The 23,561-nt window shown below is 42.4% G+C and overlaps 1 protein-coding gene across 3 annotated transcripts in view; it reads right to left on the reverse strand.

Annotated features, from left to right (window-relative positions):
* Positions 1 to 22,447, reverse strand: part of TNPO3 (transportin 3) — a 1,153,743-nt gene extending 1,131,296 nt beyond the window's left edge. For 2 of the 3 annotated variants that reach the window (XM_069629553.1, XM_069629552.1), the window contains exon 1: positions 22,030 to 22,279. In XM_069629553.1, coding sequence (XP_069485654.1) covers positions 22,030 to 22,146 — 117 coding nt within the window. In that variant the 5' untranslated portion in view covers positions 22,147 to 22,279. Of the gene's footprint in view, positions 1 to 22,029 lie in introns of all 3 variants that reach the window. The other variant, XM_069629554.1, reaches the window with a different exon arrangement.
* Positions 22,448 to 23,561: the final 1,114 nt, after the last annotated feature.

Here is a 23,561-nt window from a genome sequence, read left to right on the forward strand (position 1 = left end):
GAACTCAGCAAACATACTTAAAAAGCTCTGTGCACCTATTTTACAGATTATAGAAGAAAAATTGGAATATACCTGTAAAAGTGAGTGAAAAGCATACTTATCAATATCAAGATCAAAGAAAGCAATAACGAGGGTGAGTGTATGTCCTTTTCCATACAGATATGATTAATGTGGTTTTCTTCTTTTGTTTTTTTTGTGTGTCAATGTTTACAAAACTAGCGAATACTCCACAAATATTTGTATAGGAAAAATACCCTTTTTTTGTTTATTTAGAATCTCCATGGGAACCATAGCTAAAGCTATGGGGAAAGACGTGTTGGGAGATATACTAATGCTATAAGGATGGAACAAGGGAGCTATAATAATGCTATAAGGATGGAACAAAAGATCTGAATGTATGGACCAAATACATGAAGTAACCAGAAAACAAACCAAATAAATAAAATCACTTTGAAAAACTGACTGCAATTCTTTTCTGGGGATCGCACCTCGCATGAGTACCAACTATATTATTTACTTATTTGGTTACATATTTTCTCAGCCACAATATAGGCACTCCAAGTGCAGACCCTGGAATCTTCCAATTTAATTGGCACAAAGGATTCGCTTTGGAGAGGAATCAAAGCTGAAAAACTTGATTTTCAAAATACTGTACAGTAGCTCCCCAATGGTCAGTCTTAAAAGGACTAAAGATGTGTGACCATTCTCAAATGTGTGGTTTAAATATTCATTTTGTTGCCTTCCACTGCGTACATGGTGTCCCAATGCAGCATTCAAATAGCCTGTGTAATAAGCGCTAACTTAATGCGCGTAAATATGCTACATATTAGTACAAACAATGTGCTAAGATATTAGTCCTGAATATGTCATGGGCGATTCGCACATTTGCTAAGAGGAAATATAAGTTAACACTCATCGCCAGAAAGTCAATTTCAGCCCTTTGTTTTAGATTTCTTAAGAGTCAATGGTCCGATTGCTCACCTACATATATCAGGAGCTTAAGTCGCCTTGCAACCGCGTTGTAGAATGACAAACGCGGCTGCCGTTTTGTTAGACTTTTATAGTGAAAGCGAGCGTTTAAGCCCCACCCCCCCACTGAACAAACCATTCCATGGGGTACTGCGCCATTGCCAATAAGCGGGTGGATAATTCAAAATGCAACGTTGTATTCCTTCTAATAATGTATTAAGTTTAGTTATAGTATTTGACTGTGGCAAGTTTAAAAAAGCAGAATAGTTACTGTGATGGCTAAGGTTTTGGTTGCATACTCAATCTGCATTGTGATCAGCAATTGTTCAAGATTAATGTATGCCAGGAGCGACACTGTTCTTACTTCCAGCTCTCAAAACGTGATTTTTAATTCTCTTCAAATGAGGACAGGAGGGGGCGCAGGAGAGAGGGTGGTCTAAAAGCCGTTATCCGCACCTCAGTCAAAACGCGCTGCAATTCCTATTGTAGGGGACCTTGGGTCTTTTCCCGCAACACTCCCTTGTGTTGGCTCATTATCCACCTCCTGGCCTTTACTCGTGACCCCCACAAGCCAGTCTTTCTTTAAGAACCTCCTATGTGTTCGTTCAGGTTTCCCCTCCTCATTTCCTCCTGCATGTCTCAAGTGAGTGTACAGAGTGTTGAGTGAGAATTCGGCCAGTCTCCTACAGACATCTGTGCACGGCAAGGTGTGGCAATTTCTCTTTTTTCTAATCCCAGAGGTGCATTATATTCTCACACTTCTATTGTAGTTAAACACATGCAATTTTAGGGCAGTTTGTTATATCACTCATATGCAAAGCATTACTGTTGGGTAACAATGTCACCAGATGTGCATGATTTAACTTGGCTAGAGATTGTGTTATATTGTGGCATGCAACAATCATTAGGAATGAATGGCAATTTATGGCACTGCAGGGGACACACTGTCCTCAAAAGCCTCCAAAGGAAAGGACCAGGCACAGTGCTGGCTATTATGTAATGATTTAAACTACAGATCAGAGGGTGTCCATTCTCATGACCAGTGGGGGGGGGGGGGGGGGGGGGGGGGGGGGTGTGTGTGTGTGTGTGTGTGTGTGTGTGTGTGTGTGTGTGTGTGTGTGTGTGTGTGTGTGTGTGTGTGTGTGTGTGTGTGTGTGTGTGTGTGTGTGTGTGTGTGTGTGTGTGTGTGTGTGTGTGTGTGTGTGTGTGTGTGTGTGTGTGTGTGTGTGTGTGTGTGTGTGTGTTTTCACATTGAAGGCCACACTGTCACATCTGCGCAACGTACACATGGTCACCATGGCAGGTAAAAACAGCCCACAGCTGAGATTTTACACAGATTGCCTGCTCACCTATGTGACCACATTGGCAGGCAATTGCACAGCAGCATCCCGGCTTCCAACTCAGTCTTTAAACAGCAATTTTTACCTGACTGTTGGCTTATTGAGTTGGCATATATGGTGCACTCACGACAGAAAAGGCTTGTTGTGACTGGACAAAATGTTCTGCATGCTCGCACACGCTTACCTCTGTAATTGCAAGAGGAGCATCAACACCAGATCATCTTGTGAGAGCAATTTATAAAAACTGCTAGAGTTTGAGAATGTGTCTCCTTTGGCCAGAGACCACCACAAGCAGCACGATACTTGGTAGTTATAGTGGACCATGAATGTGTTATTGCAGCATGTGCTGGTCTTCATTACATTTGGGTACGAGGGGAATCATTTAGTGAGAGTTAACTTAAAATGTAAACTTCACTCTCATGCTGTCTAGGCACTATGTACTTCCATATATTTGGGCACAAGCAGCATAAAGTGGTTTACAGAGTCACATTGGCACATATTGTGTACTGAGGCATCATGAAAATCTGCTTTACAGTGGAAGTCATAGCATATATTGGGCACTATTAACCTATGTTAGTTCTACATTTTCTCATGCGAAAAGGGTTGGGCTTGATGAAAATGTGTAATATGGGGCCACTTTAAACATTTCCAGGGCCTGTTTTGGTTCCCAGTCCACCCCTGCCTTCATTCCGCACGCCTCCTTCCCAAAGCAGGCTCTGTGATTGGGCCTGTTGCCTTGTGTTAACTCCTGTGAGGTTCCAAGACCCTTGCAGGCTTACCAACCTGCATGATTTAACATTGTAGCTGGAAGCTAAGTTGGTGCAGCACTACTATGCCACTATCCATCCAAATGAGTCTGTCCTACAAAAGTTCTTTGTGAGAGAGAGTTACGTCACGGGTCATATGTTTAATTAAAAACCTAACCTCCTATACTTGCACCAAATAGTGGAGGTTTGTTGCAAAGAATCTGCATATCTGTTCATTACACAACTGTTATTACACGTCTTAAATCACTGAAAGTACATTGGGCTTAAATGGATTTTTCAGGTTAACGTTTTGCATTCTGGGACGTTTAGTTTACCATTCTGGATGTAACATTGAAAGCCACAATATCATGTTGGCTTTACATGTAGCTATAATAGGGGTTTACATGTTCATGTAGCTTTATAGACACCAGTGGTGACAGCGGAGGCAGTCGTTGGAAATTAAAATGACGAGAGGGATGACTGGGGCAAGTGGTTCTCCATCCCATCATTTTAGTTAGAAAATGACATGTCTCTTCTCCCTGCTCGAGGCAGTGCATGCCAGATGGTGCCACAGTCTCAACACTTCAGGAGGAAAGGGGCCATGAGTCACTCTCAAGGAGTCAACTCTACTGCAGCTGCGCCCATTATTTGCAGCACCACAGTCAGTGCCAGCAGCAGGTTTAGAACACAGCAATATATTCCTTACATTTGTTCAGGGGTTTTAAATGTGAGCTTTGAGCTCTCACCTTACGGTTTGTTGTATCCATGCGGCTGTCACATTCCTCCCGTGTTATCACCCAAGTCATTGCCTTAACAATCTATTCCATTTCTTAGCTATGGCATTTTGCAGACCATTGGCAGAAATTGGGCATGCAGTGTTTCGAATCCATGTCTTAGCCTCCTACTTCTTTAGTTAAACTTCTAAAAAAAATGTGCATTGTCTACAATGTAAATTGGTCCTCCTGCTCCTTTGAGTTAAAACGAAAATAAATTTAAGAAGAACTAGGACAAGTTCTTGCCGATGTTTTCTTGTTTGCGGATTGTGTCTTTTTGAAAATGTGACTTTTCCTGGCAAAATAATAAAGACAATTCATACACACGTGCACGCTGAACCGCAATAACCGCAGTATACCTTCATTTTAAATGAAGGTTATCATACCGTCAAAAAATAAAATCAATATTGTGACATCCCTAGCAGGCCAGACCAATTCTCAGCGGCATAGGGTGAGCCACAGAGCCAGAGTGTATTGATGCGCTCCTGGCTCCACATGTATCAAAACAAAATCTTATTTGAAGGACACAAAAAGTATACTGAACTTACTTAAAGACTACAAATGGGAACAAGAGTGGCGCTGGCCACTCGATGCTGAGCTCTCTATACTTCGATAAAACATGAACTTGCAATCAAAACCATTGAATACCTATACCAAGACAGCTCTGCTTCCCACTACCATCATGTTGGAGCTTACATTGGAGAACAATACATTTGTATTCAACAACAGTCTACTAAAAAATACAGGGCCATGGGCACTAAATATGCACCTGCCCTGGCAAATCTCATCTTGGGGCTGTTTGAAGATTAGGTTATCTATACTATCCCAAATTTGACAGGAATGTGATTACTTGGACAAGATACATAGATGATACTTTCTTAATCTAGAACAGTACCAAAACTGAGATACAGTAAATCAATGAAATCAACACTAACAACTTTGGTATATCCTTTACAGGGACTGATGACGAAAAGAAAATCAGTTTCTTGGATCTAGAAATATATGTATCAAACCAACAACTGGAAACACAGACCTTTAGGAAGCCAGCAGAAGTCATCTCGACGGTATATGCTATGAGCTGCCATCAAAAGAAAGTGATACGCAATATCCCAGTAGGAGAATTTATTAGGGCCAAAAGAAATTGCTCTGACACAAATATTTCAACGCAAATTACTTTCAGACAGATTCCAACAAAGAGGCTATCCGAGAGACAAGGTGCGGATAGCACTAAATGAAGCCAAACTCGGGACAGAAAAAAACACTAACCCAGAAAAGCACAAAAGCTGAAGACTCCAAAATGATGCAAGTCCAATTTATGTATTGCACCAACCATTTTAGGATCAGAAGAAATATTGGCATTTATTATTACTGGACAAGATCGAATTGAGCATCTGGGCAATGAGGCCAAAATAATATTTAAAAGAGCAGAAACACTTGAGAAACGACTCAGCCCATCGTTCCTTACAAGCCCCATATCAAGAGGAAACCCGAGCTGGCTGAACCCAAAGATATCAGATTTTTACAAATGTAACACTGGCAGTATTATATTGTGCAGGTATGCGCATGACCTGCATGGAATTTGTGGACACCCAAGGTACGAAATGGAAAATAAAGGACTTTATAAATTGTAAAACTCCCTATGCTGGGTACGCAAAAGTCTGCGTTTGCAAAAAAAATTTCATTGGGAGCACAATCAGGACCCGGATTCTCGTTTTCGGTGAAGATCGCTCTTCCATCAGCTCATATTGGCCTAAAAAGGATACAAAAGAACGTCAGAGGTGGAGATCAAGAACGCCTCCCAAGTCAAACAGGCTACAGAAGTCGGACTAAACTTGGACAAGATGGGTTCCTTTCTGAGATTACTTTTTCCGTAAATTCCAACAACAATAATACACACTTAGATGACCAAGACTCCAAACAAGAAATCTGTAGCTTAAAGACAGATCTCATAAATTGGATACTGAAATAGAGCAAGTACCCAAGAATTGGCTTTGGAGATCGGCAAAACAAATTAAGAAGTAAATTGTGGCTGATGTTAAACAGCAACAAGTAGAAACCTCAAATAATTGGCTGTGCCAACCAACGAACATGGGATTTGAACAAAGCAGACCTAACCACTGCATGATGTAATTGATGAACATTTTCTGTTATCTCAAAATCAGATTTCTCCAATTGGCAGTCCTGTATGTCATATGTTTTCCTTTTACTGCAATTTTGTACATTTTGGCATCATTCTGTAATCCGTTTTCTTTTACTGTAACTTTAGATTTTGAAATTTACATATACATAACATGCTTGCAAATATATGATCCAGGGAACACACAACACCACAAGGCCCACAATTCAATGCTGCGCCAGGAAAGATTGCAGACAAGACAGGCAACTTTCTGTATAGATACTCATGCAATCCAATTAGTCCTATATATTAAAGAATTTTAAATTAGTATACATTAATCTTGAATTGCTGATCACAATGCAGATTATACCAGAGTATGCAACCAAAACGTTTGCCATCACAGTAACGATTCTGCTTTTGAAACTTGCCACAGTCAAATACTATAACTAAACTTAATACATTATTAGAAGTAATACAACAACGTTGCATTTCAAATTATCCACCCGCTTATTGACAATGCCGCAGTACCCTATGGAATGGTTTGTTCAATGGGGGGTGGGGAGGGGGCTTAAACTCCACTTTCACTATAAAAGTGAAAAGCGTTTGTCATTCTACAACGCGGACACAAGGACACTTTAGCTCCCGATATATGCAGGTGAGTAATAAGACCGGGTTTGTTATTTAGCCTACCGGGCATAATGGGCAACATAATACATAACTAAGTCAATTCTCAGCATAGTTGGGAACCACCAACTCTTTTAGGAAATCTAAACCAAAGGGATGAAACAGTCTTCCTGGCGATGAGGAGCGTCAATATATATATATATATATATATATATATATATATATATATCCTCTTAGCGGATGTGTGAAATGCCCTTGATGTATTCAGGACTAATATCTTAGCACATTGTTTGTGCTAATAATATGTAGCATATTTACGCGCATTAGTTAGCGCTTACTACACAGGCTATTTCAATGCAGCATTGGGATGCCATGTACGCAGTGGTAGGCAACAAAATGAATATTTAAACATGGTCAATGATCTTTAGTCCTTTTAAGACCGACCATCAGGGAGCTACTGTAGCATTTTACTGAAACGGATGAATGGGACAGTAAGAGCGTTTTTGGAGACAGACTAAAATATATGTTTAATGTAACGACTCCACGAATTGAAGTTCTAATGGCTTATAACTAATATGTGGAATTTGCAAATAGAAGATTTTTTTTACAATTATACAATCCTAACAAGTATATATAATAATATCATAATGTCTGATACCAATTGTCAGACATTCCTGATAACTTGATTATTACGCTTTTCAGGCACAGGGATTTTCCCAGTAATGATTGACTCATCCAGAAAATACTGACGATCGAAATGGCTCTCTAAAATCGATTAAAAAAAATGTTTAAAAAAAAAATCAAGACAAAAAACTGCTTCATTAACTTTCAAGTGCCTAAACAAGGCGGCACCCCGCTACTTGATAGTCAATAGAAAACCCACTACCAGACCCACTAGAGCTGCGTACATTAACCGCCTGACAGTCCCCGCCTTCAAATTGACAAAAGTCGGCAGCAACAGTTTCCCAGTCAAAGCAGCCCAACTTCAGAACTCCCTCCCCCTCCTCTAAGGGCGGACCAAACGTACTCCAATTTCAGACTGATCATCATCAAATGGTTCAAAGAAAACGACCATTAATACTAGTACCAACCTTCCGACCTTTTCACCGTCTCCTGTATATATGAAGATTCTCCACCCTCCAAGATTAACTATTAGTTACCTCATCTGTTATACACTGTCATCTATGTCAACCTATGACCTTGTATCTGATATTTCTGCCTGTCATTCTCTAACTGCACTGTACACTTAATTTTGTATTGCATCTTTTTTTGTAACATTGTAAACTGAACATGTCCTTGTCCCTGCGTCCCGATACCTTCGGGTCTGGTGCGCATTGTAAACAACAAACTTATTGCAGCTTGCAAGATTCCTCACCTTGCCAACATTGGGATGAGCTGTACACTACTTACACATCCACACAATTACCAAGCAAATAGCAATTCCCATGTCAATAATCTAGTGGATTTCCACACAATGACTATTGTACCTCAGTTGATTCACTGTAATGATTGTGGTGACGGACATCCCTTTAACAAACTTGTGTTTTTTGATTGAAGAACTTAGAACACTAATGTTGAACTGTGATAATTTGGCTGCATAGTGATTGAATCACAGGGCACAACGATAATGTCTGTTAATGTTTTCACTCCTTTATATCCCCGAAAATCTGCAGCTATTTGTAATCCCTTTTTTCTCTGTCTCTATCCACCTAAAAAATTCTTTGTTTGGTTTATTGGCAATTTTTAGTTTGATGAAGTTAATGTCCGGTTTTGAAAAAGGCCACGGGCCGAAACATGCGTTAACCAGAGGACACACTAATGATTAAAACCCAGAGGATACACATTGATTAAATGTGTTAGCCTGGCTCAAACTGTGTGGTGGCAATTTATTTTTGTTTCAACTAAATAGAAGAGTCGGTCTCCTCTAAGCCTGCGCACAATGCGACGCAACACTATTTTGAACACAGACATCAACTCACTGATTCCAAGTCGCAGAAAGATCCACCTCATCTAAACCCACACCAATGAGATTAAAAAAGGGAAGGCTTTACCAGTGAGATACTAAGCATTCCCATGCCTTTTAGAGGGCGATAACTAGTTTGTGATGGTGCAGATCCAGCGTTCCACATAGGGGCCGCAAGTAAAAGCTACGAAAAGTATTTTAGTGATGCGGTGGTCACGTGGCTAGATGACGTCACGAGGTAATTAGAATACACATAGCAGTGCCATACATTAGGGAACTGGCAGAGTGGCAGGAAGGGGGATGCAGGAAATGCCTGCAGAGGGGTAGTGGTAGCATTAACTTGGATCAATACACCTATATTAGTAGGTAAAAGGAGGGGATGTAGGTGGGTTTTATTATATAAGTTAGACTACATTAAGTAGCCTTGTTAGTGGCTGCATGGAGCAAGAGGGTGGTCATATTGGGGCTTGCTAGTGTTTAAAAATGCAGAGTAAAAGAAATTTGCTAAAGGCTGCAGTATCCGCTTAATTTAATTTTCACTGTTGGGCAGAGGAGCTCAAGGACACACTTAAGACATTTAAAGCAGTTTGGATAATATATAAATGGACAAAAGGTTATTTAGCATCTTCCACAAAAGTTACAATTGCTGTACACTATGAACTAGCGCCTGCTTAATTGGCGATGCCAGATACCAAGGAGCTGCATTTTGCTCCTGGTCATCAAATCCTATTTTCGACCCCTGCAATGCCAAAATATAGCATCATGAGGGGAGCACCAGCAGCCCCATTGACCAGCAGGGCATTTTGATAAGGAATACAAAGGTTTCAAAAAAAAGTGTGGGTTAGAATGAACAGAAGGAATTCATTTATAGCAGCAGGGCTGTGCACATGTTTTTTCATGTAGCTGTTAATCGTGAAAAGATACCTAAAAGGCGGAGCACAAAATTTGCCACATGGATCAAAAACGAGAGGTACAGACCAAGCAAGATGAAGAGGAACCCAATCAGGAGATAGCGGTGGTGTGTTCCATGGGCTGCAACGTGGTTTTGCACTGGCCGATTTCAACACATCATTGATTGGGTTCGGTGGAATGCTACTGCCTGAGCTGTCTCCAAAATAATGGTCCAATTAGCATTGAGAATATGAAGGATGCCAGCCAATCAAAATCCTAATTTGTGTTGTGCAGCAGAGTAGGTGATCATCAAAGGGGCAGGAGCTCTATGGGAACCTCCAATTAGACCTTTTTTTCCTATAGTGTTACTTAGGTGGCTGACGAGTAGCCAATAAACATGTTTGAATTATACTATGTTGCAATTGTAGAAATTGTTCGTTCTGCTTTAAAAAATGTGAAAGTGGCAATTTGAGAAATGCTTTTTAGTTCTGTTCCAGAGCTGTCTTTTGTTCTCCCAGCTGTAAGTAAAACGTTCCTTTCCTTCTGCTTGTACACTCGACTACTTTTGGATTTTTCCGTGGATTACTTGGGAGACCGCGCCTTTACAAGTCTGTTCTTAGTCATAGACTTTAGAAGCAGTTTAGTTTGTACTACACACTTTTTTTTTTAAATCATACACTAGGCTCTAAAATGCCAGGTCTAGCTGTAATAAAACCTCCATCACTGTTGACTGACACTTCACAGAGTTGGACCACTCCCCTTGATGCAGCTACCAGACATACTGACCACCTCCTTTTTGCACTGGTGCCATTCTCGAAAAAAGAAGTTGTTGGTCTAATGATCAACACATCCGCTCTGGGACAAATCGCCTACCACCCCTTTGAAGAGGACACAAATCATCTTGGTACGCACTTTTGAATCTGGTCCCTGACAAAGCACTCCCACGTCATCTTACGCTCACTCCTGCAAGAGGGAGGTTTTACCTTCCTGTATCCAATGCCACATCTTCCATTGCTATTTCCAGCTCTTTTCCACCTGACGTACAATCTCCTCTCCCTACCAATAGCAAACTTAGCCTGCACCTCTTGATTACTTCTACTGCAGCCGGGATAAAATGCTGATTATGTAAATCCTCGCAACACAATCAAAACCCCAATAACTATCCGATACTCAGCCTGGACTACTTTACATGCTCGCATCCAGGTCTCCTCCTACTCAAGGAAGTTCTAAACCACCATCCATACCCTATATCATCCCCCACCATCTCCTGCTTAAAACATTGCCTCCAAGAAAAAAAGAATGGTACCTCCATTTCTGTTGCTAGTGTTCAAATGCCTGCATGTGCTTGCTGTCATTTCCTAACAAGCACCATCTCTCGTTAATCTACACACCTCCAGTATTCTCATCTCTGCCTGCAAACCGCCATCAGCCACTTCATGCTTCTGCTCCTTTCCGCCCCCCTTGGTCTAGTACACTGGAAATCCCTTTGTCCATTTTAAAAACTATTATTCACTCATTAAAATCTGCACTAAAGCACCACCTCATCAAGAAGGAGCATCATCAATTACCCCAACATCTTTCCCCACCCTAATTCTACAGTGCATACCACTTTGCATGTAGAATGTCCACTTCTCAATGAGCCCTGCGACTTGTTATTGCATCATGCATAACCCACCACCATTGGCCAGTTTCCTCACAAACCCTTCTGCTACTGTATGGCACCGGACTTTTAGGATTGCCTCAACAGCTGCCAATTTCCTTATGTATGCGTGTGTAGGCAAACCACCCTGCATCGTCAATAAATACAGGGCAACTGTCTGTTCAAGCTTCGCCTCTACACAGTACACAGGTTGCCTCCATTTGGAGGCAGAGACCCCATCTCGGGACAGGACACCACAGAACATTGTTTGAAGTAAATGGCAAATTAAAGTTTCACTGTGCATGGCTGGCACCAAATACAAAGTATGCTTATGGTGGCATGCACCATTTTATAGACAGTACTTATAAATATTGTGTTGCCAGGCCTCCATCCAGATAAGGTGTGTACCAGGCCTTTTTATGCATGAAAATCTTGTAAATACGACAGCTTTATTATTTTCCTGTGTACATTTACACACGTTTAGAACAGAGGGCAGTGCGAAGGTCAGGTTACTCGACACAAACCAGAACACTTCTTTTGATTGTTATCTACATGGATGCAATCGCAAGCCATTGATAGCCTCTGAAACAGAATGTATTTCTCTGAAGCCTTTAAAAAAGAAAAAAAAATGTTCATGGAGCAAACAAGCAATGTGCATATTTTCCTAGCGATTGTATAATTAATAAAATGGAAAAATAAGTTGCAATCGCGAATTAACATTATGTAACAAATTATGTTTTTTCCAGTGAACGCAAACCACCATTTCACAATTGTATTTTTCATCGTTCCTGTGCTGTGTGCATAATCACGCGGAGGCAAATAATTTTTACACTTATTTCATTTACACTCCAATTATAAAAACTGTGGAAAATGAGGACTATACACGGTCTAGTTTACATCCATTCGACCTAGCAGTCAATGGGGTACGTTACTATAAATGGTCAGTGGCAGCAGAGTCTTTGCTGAAGGGTGAGTGATTGCCATTACACCAATCACTGGTGTTCTAGCATCTCAAATCTTCAAGACGTCAATTAAAACACCCAAAACCTCACTCTCCAGGAAGTGCAGGCACCGTTAAAAAAACAAATGAAAGTTACATTTGTAATTGAAGTAGAAACTCAGCAAAACTTGTCCCTATGATAAACCATATAGGTATTTAACTTTATGTAGCATTTCATACATGGTTCATCCAACATCTAGGCACTGATTATTATACCTCAGTCGATACTCTGTTAACCAACCCCTGAAGGATATTAGCCAATAAGATAGCTAAGCCGGTTGAATCCTCATTGCTGCGATCTGTAGGTTGCAGGTTTGAATCCTGGTAAGGCCAACTCATCCTTTCAGCTTTTCGAGGTCGATAAAAGAGTACAGACTTCAGTTTGGTGATTATCGTGATATATGCTATATGTACAACGCTTTGCCAAAAGCGCTATATAAATAACCATTTGACCATGAGATTAGATATAGAATTTAGCACCGAGTCCTTGCCTCCCTGCACTGTTGTATCATAACATTGGCATATCATTAGGTAGTAACTCCAGGAAATGAGGTCTCTCGCTAAACATCAAAAGACAATTCTGCTATCAAACCTCAAAAAAAACACAATACAATCCACATTTGCTTCAATATGCAATTGGCTAGTTTGTGTTTTCAACATTTAAATATATACAGGAGAAATCAAATGGCCAGACCTTACAGACATAATGAAAGGTGTATTCTGTCACAGTGCAGAAAGCTGCCACATAGTAATGATTTCCATACAGTTTTTACACAAGTTGGCTGGATGTCACATACATATTACTCTCTTGCAAAGGAGAAGTCATTTTTACTCTTAAAACCCCATTTACTCTCAAAGAAAAATCGGGAGCAAAATACTCCCACCTCAAAATTTTATCTGGAGCACTGTGCATCGCCCATCGCCACAGGGCACATTAGTTTCTCTTAGGTCGAGTATGCAAACTAAGAAACTCGCCCCGACATTCTAGTGGGATTTTTAAGAATTTGCAAGGCATGCTCGCTCTCGTTACAGCCTGGTTAGAGCAAAGCCCCCAGCCAATCAAAATAAACGGATACTACTACTTCCGACCATGGGCTCAAAAAAAAAACAAAAGAAAGCTAGCAGCCTCTCAATTATTGAACATTAGATGGTGGTTAAATGTGATTGGATGAATTACAAGAAAATACAAAAATCTTTTAGGCAGCTAAAAATAGAAACAATCCACAACCAAACCCAGTTGACAAACAGCCCTCAAATTATACGTAATGAGCTGTTTTTGAACCATGTTCACCAATGGTCTCAGGTTTCCTGTGGCCATGCGTGGGAAGGTGTAACGCTCACCTGATATCCACGGGGACGCCACTCAGCCTGCTTGGACCATTCACAATCTCAAACCCTTCCCTGGAAGCTGTTCGACTGGGGACAGGGTCTGAAATACAGGATTTCCAGATCAACTTTATAGTCTCTGGTTGCTTGACCCCCACTTCCCTTGAGGACCAAACCTTCCCTCATGTCCTCTCCTCAACTTGTGTCGTGTACTCTCCGTCCTGCTCTACGGTGCAGGGGTGCGTCGGTTGATGTGGGCGCTACCCGACCTAGTTGCTCCACTGGTGCAGGCCCAATGAGCCTGGGTTTGTTGATTCTTGGTGAACTGTCCTTTTCTTGTCTCTTGCCCCCTAATGACGTCTCCTCTTTCTCCCTTAGGTGTTGGAAGGGGTCGGAGATGGTGTCCTGCTGCTTAGGGAAGCCGAGCGCTAAACGGTGAGTGAAAGAGCGATGCGTGGCTCTGTACGCCTTTTGTTATGTTGACTTGTGTCTCGCTTTGTCTCTTGCAGGCCGCTGCAATGGCCCGGTATGGCTGCCGGCTGAGAGAATAAGGTGCGGTGAGTAAAGCGCAACGTGCGGCGCCTTCTTGTCCTTTATGTGCTAACCTGTGTTGTCTTTTTCCCTTTGTTGGTCGATGGCGTGCTCTGGAGCTGAAGTTACCAGGAGCGGCTCGAGTCCAGTTAAGCGTTTTACTCTTCTTGCTGTTTTAGGCAATCAGGATACCAGAAAGCTTACTAATGTGCCTTTTCCCGTTCTTTTTCTTCCCAGGATGCGGCGTTCCGGAATGAAGATGACACCGCCGAAACACTGTCCACAGGACCGGAGGAACAATGGATGGAAGCAGGATTCTCCTCGTAAGTGTGATGTTAATGTTCTTTTAGTTATGCGGGATGCGGAGGAAAGATGAAGGCCTTCAGGAGACCGAGCCGAACACGGCGAGTGTCGCGCTGCATGCGCAGAGTAACGCAAAGCGCGTTTCTCTGCCCGGGCGTGGTTTATATAGCCTCCAGGTATCCCTAGGTAGAACCACACCCAAAAAGATAGACCGCATAACTCAGTTCATGGAACTGAGTTATGTGGGGGCATCCATATTGCCCAAAGTACATTTCCAAGTCTGTCTTCTGCATCATGTATGAGCCTGGCGCCACAGGCACTAGGTCTGACTCCAAGTGGGTCTCAGATGAGATGGGGAGGCCCTTAATGTCCATGTGGGGGATCGTGGCCTGGCTCCAGTGTTTTGCCTAAGGGGGCTAAGAACAGGGATCATGACAGAAGGCCATCTAGTCCTGTTTATTTTCCCGTTTGGATTCTGCGACTTGTAGCTTTCCTAACTTTCAAATGGAAATGAAAAACTTCAACACTCTTTCCTCTTTTGGTTTCAAAGACTGTCCTCAACTGACTCTCCTCCTACCTTTCCTTCCGCTCTTTTACTGTCTCCTGGGGCGGTGGTACCTCCTCTACTCTTCCCTTGAACTACGGTGTATCCCAAGGCTCTGTCCTTGGCCCTTTTCTATTCTCTCTTTACACCTCCTTCTTGCCCCCATCATCTCTTCCTTCGATATTTCTCTCCACTTCTACGCCGATGACACCCAGCTTTTCCTCTCATTTTCTTCCTTCACTCCTGACCTCCATCTTAATCTCCCTTCTCGTCTTACTGCCACTAAAAACTGGACGTCATCCCACTTTCTCTCTCTCTCAATACAGACAAGACTGAAGTCTTATTCTTCCCCCTCCAACACTCTTACCCCCCCTTCCTTTTATTCTTCACCCCCCCTCTAATCTTCCTCTCTGCCCACGCTCGTAATCTAGGCATTTACTTTGACTCCTCCCTCTCCTTCACCCACCATATTTCTTGCGCATGTCGCCACCACCTTTTAAATATTCGTAAAGTTTGCTCCTCTCTCACCTTCCATGCCACTAATCTCCTCCATCTTCTCTTGTCTTTTCTACTGTTCTCTTTGGAGGCCCTGCTTCCCACCTTGCACCCCTCAAATCCCTCTACCACTCTGCCTTTCATATCCTCCGTCTTCTCTCTCCTCCTTTCTTTCTCACCTTGGCTGGCTTTCCTTCCCAACTTAAATTCCACTTTCCCTGTCTGGTCTTTAAATCTCTTCACGATATTGCCCCCCCCCCATAACTCTCCCCTCTCATTTCATTCTACACTCCCTCCGATCTGCTGGTCTGTTCCTTCTCTGTCCCCCAGTCCCCATGCGCCTCCTCTCATTTTTGTTCCTTTCAGCTCCTTGCCCCCCTTCACTGGAACTCCCCACCTCTCTATCCGGTCCATCCCCACCTATTGCTCACCTATTGCTCCTTTTGCGTCTCCTTGAAATCTCTTCTTCTCCACTCCCCACCCTGTCACTCCTATCCTCTCCTTCCACCTTCCTCTCTCCTCCCATATCCTTCTTACCTTTCTCTTCCTGCTCTGTTCCTCTTAAGTCCGCTCTCCTCCTCAGCCTATTCCTCTTCCTGTTTCCCACTTCCTTCCCCTTCTCCACCCCCCCTCCTCGGTCGTTTATCTTCACTGGCAAATTGTTCTACTTATCGTTTTACTGGTTTGATTCATAATTGCTTCTACCGTTTTTATTGCATCCTTGATGTTGTAATGCAAAGCACCTTGGTGTAAAGCGCTATATAAAAACAAACATAAAAACTATACCCAGGTTATTTACTACGGCAGCAATATATAGAGTAACAAAACACAGTTGAGGTGGCCCAATTTATCTCAACACTCCTGAAGGACTACACTTACACAAACCCATTTGATGGGTACAATTTGGGTACCTTTACATTGTACTCAAAATGTTTCCAAACTCAGCCCCTCTCCTTAGACGGCTAAACCATCATGCTCTTAAAAAAAAAAAAAAAGGCAGAGTATACCCAAACTCGCAGCCAAAAAAAGTAGCTAATTATTTGGGACTCAACCCAATGAACAATGTAAACCCTGAATGCACCAACCTCAAACGAACCAGGATGCTTAAATACATCTTAACTGCAACTCCCTACATCCTAGAAAGCTTTTTTACTGTAGCGCTGAAAGTAATTGCAGTAAAATAACTGTACTTTATGCCGGGGGAGATGGGGAGCAGGTTGTAGTTAACTGTTCAGTTCTACCTAGTGTGATCTCAAAAAAGGTAGCAAGCGCTCCTCTCCAGAAAGAACACGGCACAACCTGTTCTGAGATGAGAGTTTGAAGCACACGGTTTTGCTCACTGTACCTTTCACAGATGGGAAATATCCATTTGCATATCAGTCTGTCCCTCCTACATGGGCAGTCCAGCACCGAAATGCTATGGCAAATCCTCTCTGAACAAGAGTATCAACAGCAACCCCATACATGTGTTTCAGCCTTGTTGGGCCTCATCAGTGAGGTGAAGCTGTGCCTCTGAGCAGGGAGGGTGAATAACCCCAAGTTCCTTGCAAATATTTCAAAAAAGGAAGCAGGCGCTCCTCTCCAGAAAGAGCATGGCATGATAACATGTTCTGGGATGGTCACTTGGACATGGGAAGCCGGCTTAATCACTCTCTTACGCATTCTCATTTACCCTCACATAACTCCATGTGACTAAAACATCAGGGCACTATTCAAAGGGTGCGTTTACAAGTATCAACCGCACAAAAAAGAATCCACAAACTTCCCCTGCACCCAGCACTCCCGACCAACAAAACACTGACAACTGCCATAATATGAATTCCAAACCAAGATCCTGCCTTCTGTTAAGACACAGGTGTGCACAAATATTACTCAACCAGGGAACCAGTTTGGAGAAAAATAGGTCATGGTTGTCAAAACAACCATTACAGGATTCGATCCGAAAAAAAAAATAAAAATAAAAATATTGAAGAAAAATAAAGCTAGACGTCACAAATGACTGACAACCTAGCTAGCACAAGGAATAGGCTCACTCTGCGTTGGGCGATCGTTGCTCATAGAAAGTGACAAAGTGACTGATGTATCCCTGAGCCAGTGATGACAGGAAGCAGGAACCAGGCTGACTCAGGTTAGTGTAAAAGGAAACAGGCTTTATTCTTCTTAGTTACATAGCATAGTCATAAGAGGTAGGAGAGTAGGTGATAAGCCTCTGCCCTGGTTCCTAGTCCATCTCCCAGTTCCAACCGTCACTCTCTAGAATCCTCAGGCCCCCCACACTCCAAGCTCCACTTAAACATTCTAGGAGGCCCTTGCACACACTAAGCCATTCAATACAGTCATACCAGGATACCAGCCATTCATCACAGTCATACCAGGATACCACAGTGACATACGAAATGTTGGAAGTCTCCACCTAATAACTTGCAAAAATGGCTAGCTAACAGATGCCCATTAGTGGGGCATGGAAGACACTGATTTTATATAGGAGAAAAGACAATACATTGACAGATATGTGAACCTAAGAAAAGGGAAATAAAATGTGCACAAGATCAAATCAATTAAGCGTACATGGGGAAACCGAGATTAAGATAGTCTGGTTAAAAATTCAGTAACGTGACCAAATCGTTTTCCTCTCCTTCACAGTTGTTCTGTGTCATGTGTTACTTTATTACCATGCATTCCCACATTTATACAATAATACATTTGAACACAACATATTTGCCCAAGATCACACAATTTCAGACGAGCACTGAAACCTGAATTACAATCAGGTGCATTTGTACCAGTGCCAGTGACACTGAACAAAGCTTAACCTGCTCACTGACATCACAGGAAGGGACATAAATGACCCTCAAATAGGATGATGGTACAGTGCATTTTTTTTAGTAAGATTGCAATCATGAGACTGTAGCATGTCAATATACAGTTTGATACAGGCAGATGCGCCTCCCCAAGACACCAACAAAATAAAAGTAAACTAACTTAACAAGTCCGATTCCAAGTGCTTTCAACAAAAGTAGTGATAACTACACGAGTCACAGGACTAAACCCAGCCTTATAAATACCACTAAACCATAACTCTGAAAGTTTTTTTTTATTCTCAAGTTCATTTTTATATCATTAACAAATAAAGCATGACAACAGGGGAACAAATAAATATTCAATAAAGGATTACAGATGAACTCACAAATTCAATAACCAAAAGTGAACAAGCCAAAATGTACTAATATGGAAACAGAGAAAAAAGGACACATGAAAAGGAGAAGAAAAAATAAAGAGCCTCATAAAGAAAAAAAATGTCATATTAACTGTACAATTCATGAACCAACAAGACATCCCGCAACAAGACTATTGTAATGGTTAGAATATCTATGGCTTTTACAGACACAAAGAACAAATCAGTAAACCTTGCAAACATTGGATCACAAAAGAATCAAACAGTATATGCTTTCAATTCAAACACGTTAACCATATGCATCAAGTAAGCTCCCCCATGTGTCCAAAAACTTTATCAGTATCCCTGGTTTGGCTCTTTCATAGGTGGAGACCGTGAGCAACTCACTCCTCCACCCAATCGTAGATGCAGAAAGGGGCAGACTATATCCAGGACCTTAAAATCATCTTTTTTTTGCGATCATACACGCTCGGAGGAGCCATATTTTTTTACTGAATTGAATATCCTTTAACAGAGATACATCCCCAAACAACAAGAGTTGCAGTCATTGCAACTGTATACCATAAGACTAAACCTAGTCTTTCACAAACCCCCTCCCATAATGTTTTAGTTTTTTGACAGAATCAGATCAGATGGCTGAGAGTGCCCATTGCTTGCACTTCCAACATAAGTCGCTTTCTAGCAGGTGTCTCTTAAACATGCGTACTGGCGTCCAGTAAGACCTAAAAAAGGAGTTTGGTTTGCAATGCTCTTAAGCCCCGGTATATGCTCAGTCGCACATTACCACAGCCAGCAACCCTGATCAAAGACTTCAATCTGCAGTTCTCCCGCCCAAACATTCACCAACTCTGGATCTCCCTTACGGCATGCTTTCAGGATTCCATAAATAGCGGCTGCTGGATGAAATGCACGTTTGCATGTTTCCAAAGCTGACCAGGCTGTACTCTGGGTTACCAACCGTGACGGGTCCATACTCGCTGCGATGTTCCTCAACTTTCTGCACATCGCATAAGTGCAGTCACTCATATTCAAAGTGAGGCGCCACTGTTCAAATGTGATCCATTCATCACCTTCTACTAGATCATTGATGTACTTTATGCCCGCCAGAAACCACGCTGGCCAGAAAAGCACTTTCCTTTGCGACTTCAATGCAGGATTGAGCCAGATCGATGAATCCGGGAATAAATATGGATTGGTTCCTATGCGATTGGATATGTCGCACCAACATTCCTTCAAGAAAGCAGTCCACGGATTTTGCCCTTCAGAAGGTTTTGACATCGTTGTCAGTAAGGCCTTTGGAGCCAGTTGTGACAACACGCTACTTTCCCTCATTATTTCAACTATTTGATCCCCATCTGTATCGATAACATTGCACAGATGTCATCGCACAGATGTCAAAGTCTTGTTATAGCAGGGGTAAAAATGGCACTGGCCACTAACTAATGGGCTCTTGGCAAGTAAAACAATGGCTTGCTATGTCTACGTGTAGAACTGAGGGGGCAAGCAACTAAGTATTGGCTAGTAGCTTGCAGCTTGAAATGCTTACCCACCCAGAGTGTAGTACTTGGATGTACACTGGTGTTCTTGTTTATTAAAAAACTATCAATGAAAAATCAGGAATATAAAAAGCGGGGGCTGGAACATGGCTCCAAATTGGATTCTAATAACTCCCCAAGTCGTACACATGTTTCAAAATGGGGAAGCTGGAATTATGATCCACGCCACTGTGTTCTAAAGACTGCAGTTAAGGCACTAGGACTGCATTAATTCCCTACTTGGTTTAATGGGGAGTGTTACCTTGGTGTTAGTTTACACATAAGATTTTCAAACGAAGCACCGAGAAAGTGATTTGTTCAAAATCACAAAATGGGCTTAGAAACCAGATCTAGGTCCAAAGTTGGAATATCGTCAACGTGTTTTTAAGTTCGTGATCCATCATCGAGCAGCAGTGAGGATTTTTAATGGCAAATTATTCCGGAAAAATATTACTAGGTGGGAACAATAAAACATAAAATGGTTATGCTCAGCGACACCATACTTTGCGCCTCAAAGTGGGAAATAGTTCAGTGTCCCATGGGTAGTTCCACATGTGGGAAAGTCTGCAGGTCTGCCTCTACACTAGTGCCACCAAAAACTACTGCTGCTTTCCTGTCCCGGTAGAGAAGAATCGCTATTATGACTGCAACCCGCAGCTTCAAAATGCTAATTCTCCCATTCATTATCATGATTAGCCAGCTGTGCCGCCTACAAACCTATTTTAGGAAGCAAAGAAGCCAAGTTCCATATGGGCTACAGTGACATTACATGACTACGGGCGGGGGAAGACAGGCGATATACACATAGTATTATTAACACCATTTAGATTAACAGGGAATAGTTAACATTTTAAATGAACGAAAATTAACTCTGCTAAGAGGGAGGTGTGGGAAAGAACTGTAAAGGATGGTCGTCACAACGGCTGAGTAATTCAGGAAACAACTCCAATACGAGGAGCTCGATTCCTTTTTCCGAATAGCACACGGTTTAAAGAAGAGCAACTATGCAAAAACCAGCGTCGACATCGACGAATCACTCACCCTTCTCACATACCTCCACAGGTGACACCCCCACATCACGCCATTATATCGGAAGTTAACTTTTCTAGGCTAAGGAAGCAAATACTTGGCTACTGAAAATGACCAATCGCGATCTCGCACGAATAATTGGAAACACGGAGATGGGTACATTAGTTCAATGGAAAAATAAGCAAACACATTTCTTAAGTTATTACTATAACACGAGGGTGTAGTTTTCACTTTTAAACGGAATTTCCGTCGGTACAGGTGTCGGACCCAACAGGACTGTTAAAGAATGAAACTGCGAGATGCTTGAAGCATTCGTTTTCCACATGTCAAGAGGGTTGTCACTTGCCTGTCTGTAATTCACGCAAAGTCGTCCCGTAAAACACAGTACATTGGTCTTTCAGAATAGGTGACACGGAATATGTGAAGACAGGGATGCACAGACCATAAGTAATAAACCAAATTTGTCAATTATAACAAAATACAAATTTAACGAGATCTGGTTTTTGGATTGTTTACGTATCTAATACAAGTGCGCGTGGAAACCGAAACTTTCAGAAACAAAACGCACTTCAATCTGTGACACAAGTATCCTCCCCTTTCCACTCTGACAGCAGCCCATTGGCCGATTCGAGTTACAAGTTTTCAATAAAGCGCTGCGATTGGCTGAAATACCCCGGGCTTCCTCTTAAGGCCCGTGCTTTGCCTGCCGAGTTTCGCCTAGCCCTAGACCATTTCTCCTGTCAAGCCCGTCCCAAGACACCATACAGCCCTTCGCCTCAAACTCATCACGGCTCGTGTATTCTACCATACTGGCGCCGTCCCGCAAGACGAGGTCGCCTCGGTCCACTTGACTCAGGTCGTAAGTGACATAACAGTAACTCCCCGGCCTCCCCGACTCGAGCTCATGTCTGCAGCCCCGCTGACCATTTTAGAGTGCTCCTAGTTGCAGCGCCGCCCTGACCTTTAACGCCTCCAAACATTCTCCCTGCCCCACTTGTCAATCCACCACCAGACCTTCTTTAACTCTCACCGATTTCTGCAGCTCTCCCAACCAAAAAGAAGCTCGTTCCTTGCCGCTGGGCTCGGGGTCGTGGTAGAGCGCCTGTACGGCCTGGTAGACAAGCTCCAGGTTGGGCTTGGCATCCATGGCGGCGGACACTCGGGAGTAGTGCGGGCTGGGTGGCTCTTTACACTGGTGTCTTCCTAAGGCGCACGTCTCCTGTTCCCATCCCCCGCTGTGCTGTCCGTTACACACTGACACTGCCGCCTTCTCCGGCACGTGCCTCTGACACCCTGGTAGCAGTCAATCTCTGTATCACTCTCCAGCCGCCGGCGGGGTTTCTCAGTCTCAAGCTTCTCTCCCATGCAGCAGAGCAAGGGCTGCGTCACTTCCGCTCCCAGCCCCACCGACCGGAAGTTTCGCAGGGGCCGGATCTTAGAACTCGGCTAGAAAAAGCCGGCCGGTGGTGCTAAAGAAAAGCGGCGGCCACCTTGAAATTAGACCATTACTGGTCGGGGATAACGAGAATCACTTTTATAATCCCAGAAATCTTTGAGATTGCTATTATTCACATTTAATTAACGATATCATTGGAGTTAAAAACGGGGCGTCGTCTCCTGTAAGAAAACGTGTAACGTAGTCCGAACCAAAAATATATGTATAGGGTGCACTTTGGAATTCATATTTTCAACACTATTGTTATAGTTAGTCATAATTCTATTAAAGACAAGGAGGTTATAGAAAGTAATAATTCTATTAAAGCCAAAGAGGCAAAGGATTAGATTTACTCCAAACTTTACTTCTGAGCAGCATAGTAAAAGCATACCAAGATAACAAAACCAAAAACTACAAATTCCAAGAAATGTTAGGTAGTCTTTAAATGATTGGTCTGCACTGACAAGTGATCCCATTAACAAATCCTTTGTGCCTTCATGTCCTTAAACTCTATCCCCTGTCACTTCCTCCTCTTTCTTTCCTTTTTGTGCCCCAACTGGTTGACTCCAATCATAGATTGCTTTCCACTCACTGCTCATGAGCCTGCCGCCTTAGTCTCTGTATCCGCACCTACAACACAAACAATGTCTTAAGAAATTATCTACACTGGGAGGGCAATCATGCCAAAATTATTACATTACAGTCTTTCACATAATAAACAGCCAGTACATACATTTATGAGTACTTTGACGATTGCTAGTGTGGGATAATACTTCGCCTCTGTGTCTTTAATAGAATTATGACTTTCTATAATGTTAGTTTTGAAAATCTGAATTCTATGTGAAGACCTGAGGCTCGGATTATGCTTGTTCAAAGCTTACCTACCACCAACAGCAATCTGCTCAATTGGTCTGAAATAAAAATTCTTAAATTGGCTAATTCGACAAGTCGGCTGCCTTCAGTATATCTTCCAGCTGAGCCCTTACTTGTATGCTTTAGAGGCCATTGCTCCCTCACTGATTGTGCAGCATATACTTCAACATCAATTTCTGCTTGCCTTATAACCAATCTTAGCCATCTCGCCAGGGTAGCCAGAGTTACGGCCCTATAAGGCTTATGTAACGCTA

The sequence above is a fragment of the Ambystoma mexicanum genome, chromosome 12 (genome assembly GCF_040938575.1).
Source record: "Ambystoma mexicanum isolate Mex_15411 chromosome 12, UKY_AmexF1_1, whole genome shotgun sequence".
NCBI lineage: Eukaryota > Metazoa > Chordata > Amphibia > Caudata > Ambystomatidae > Ambystoma > Ambystoma mexicanum.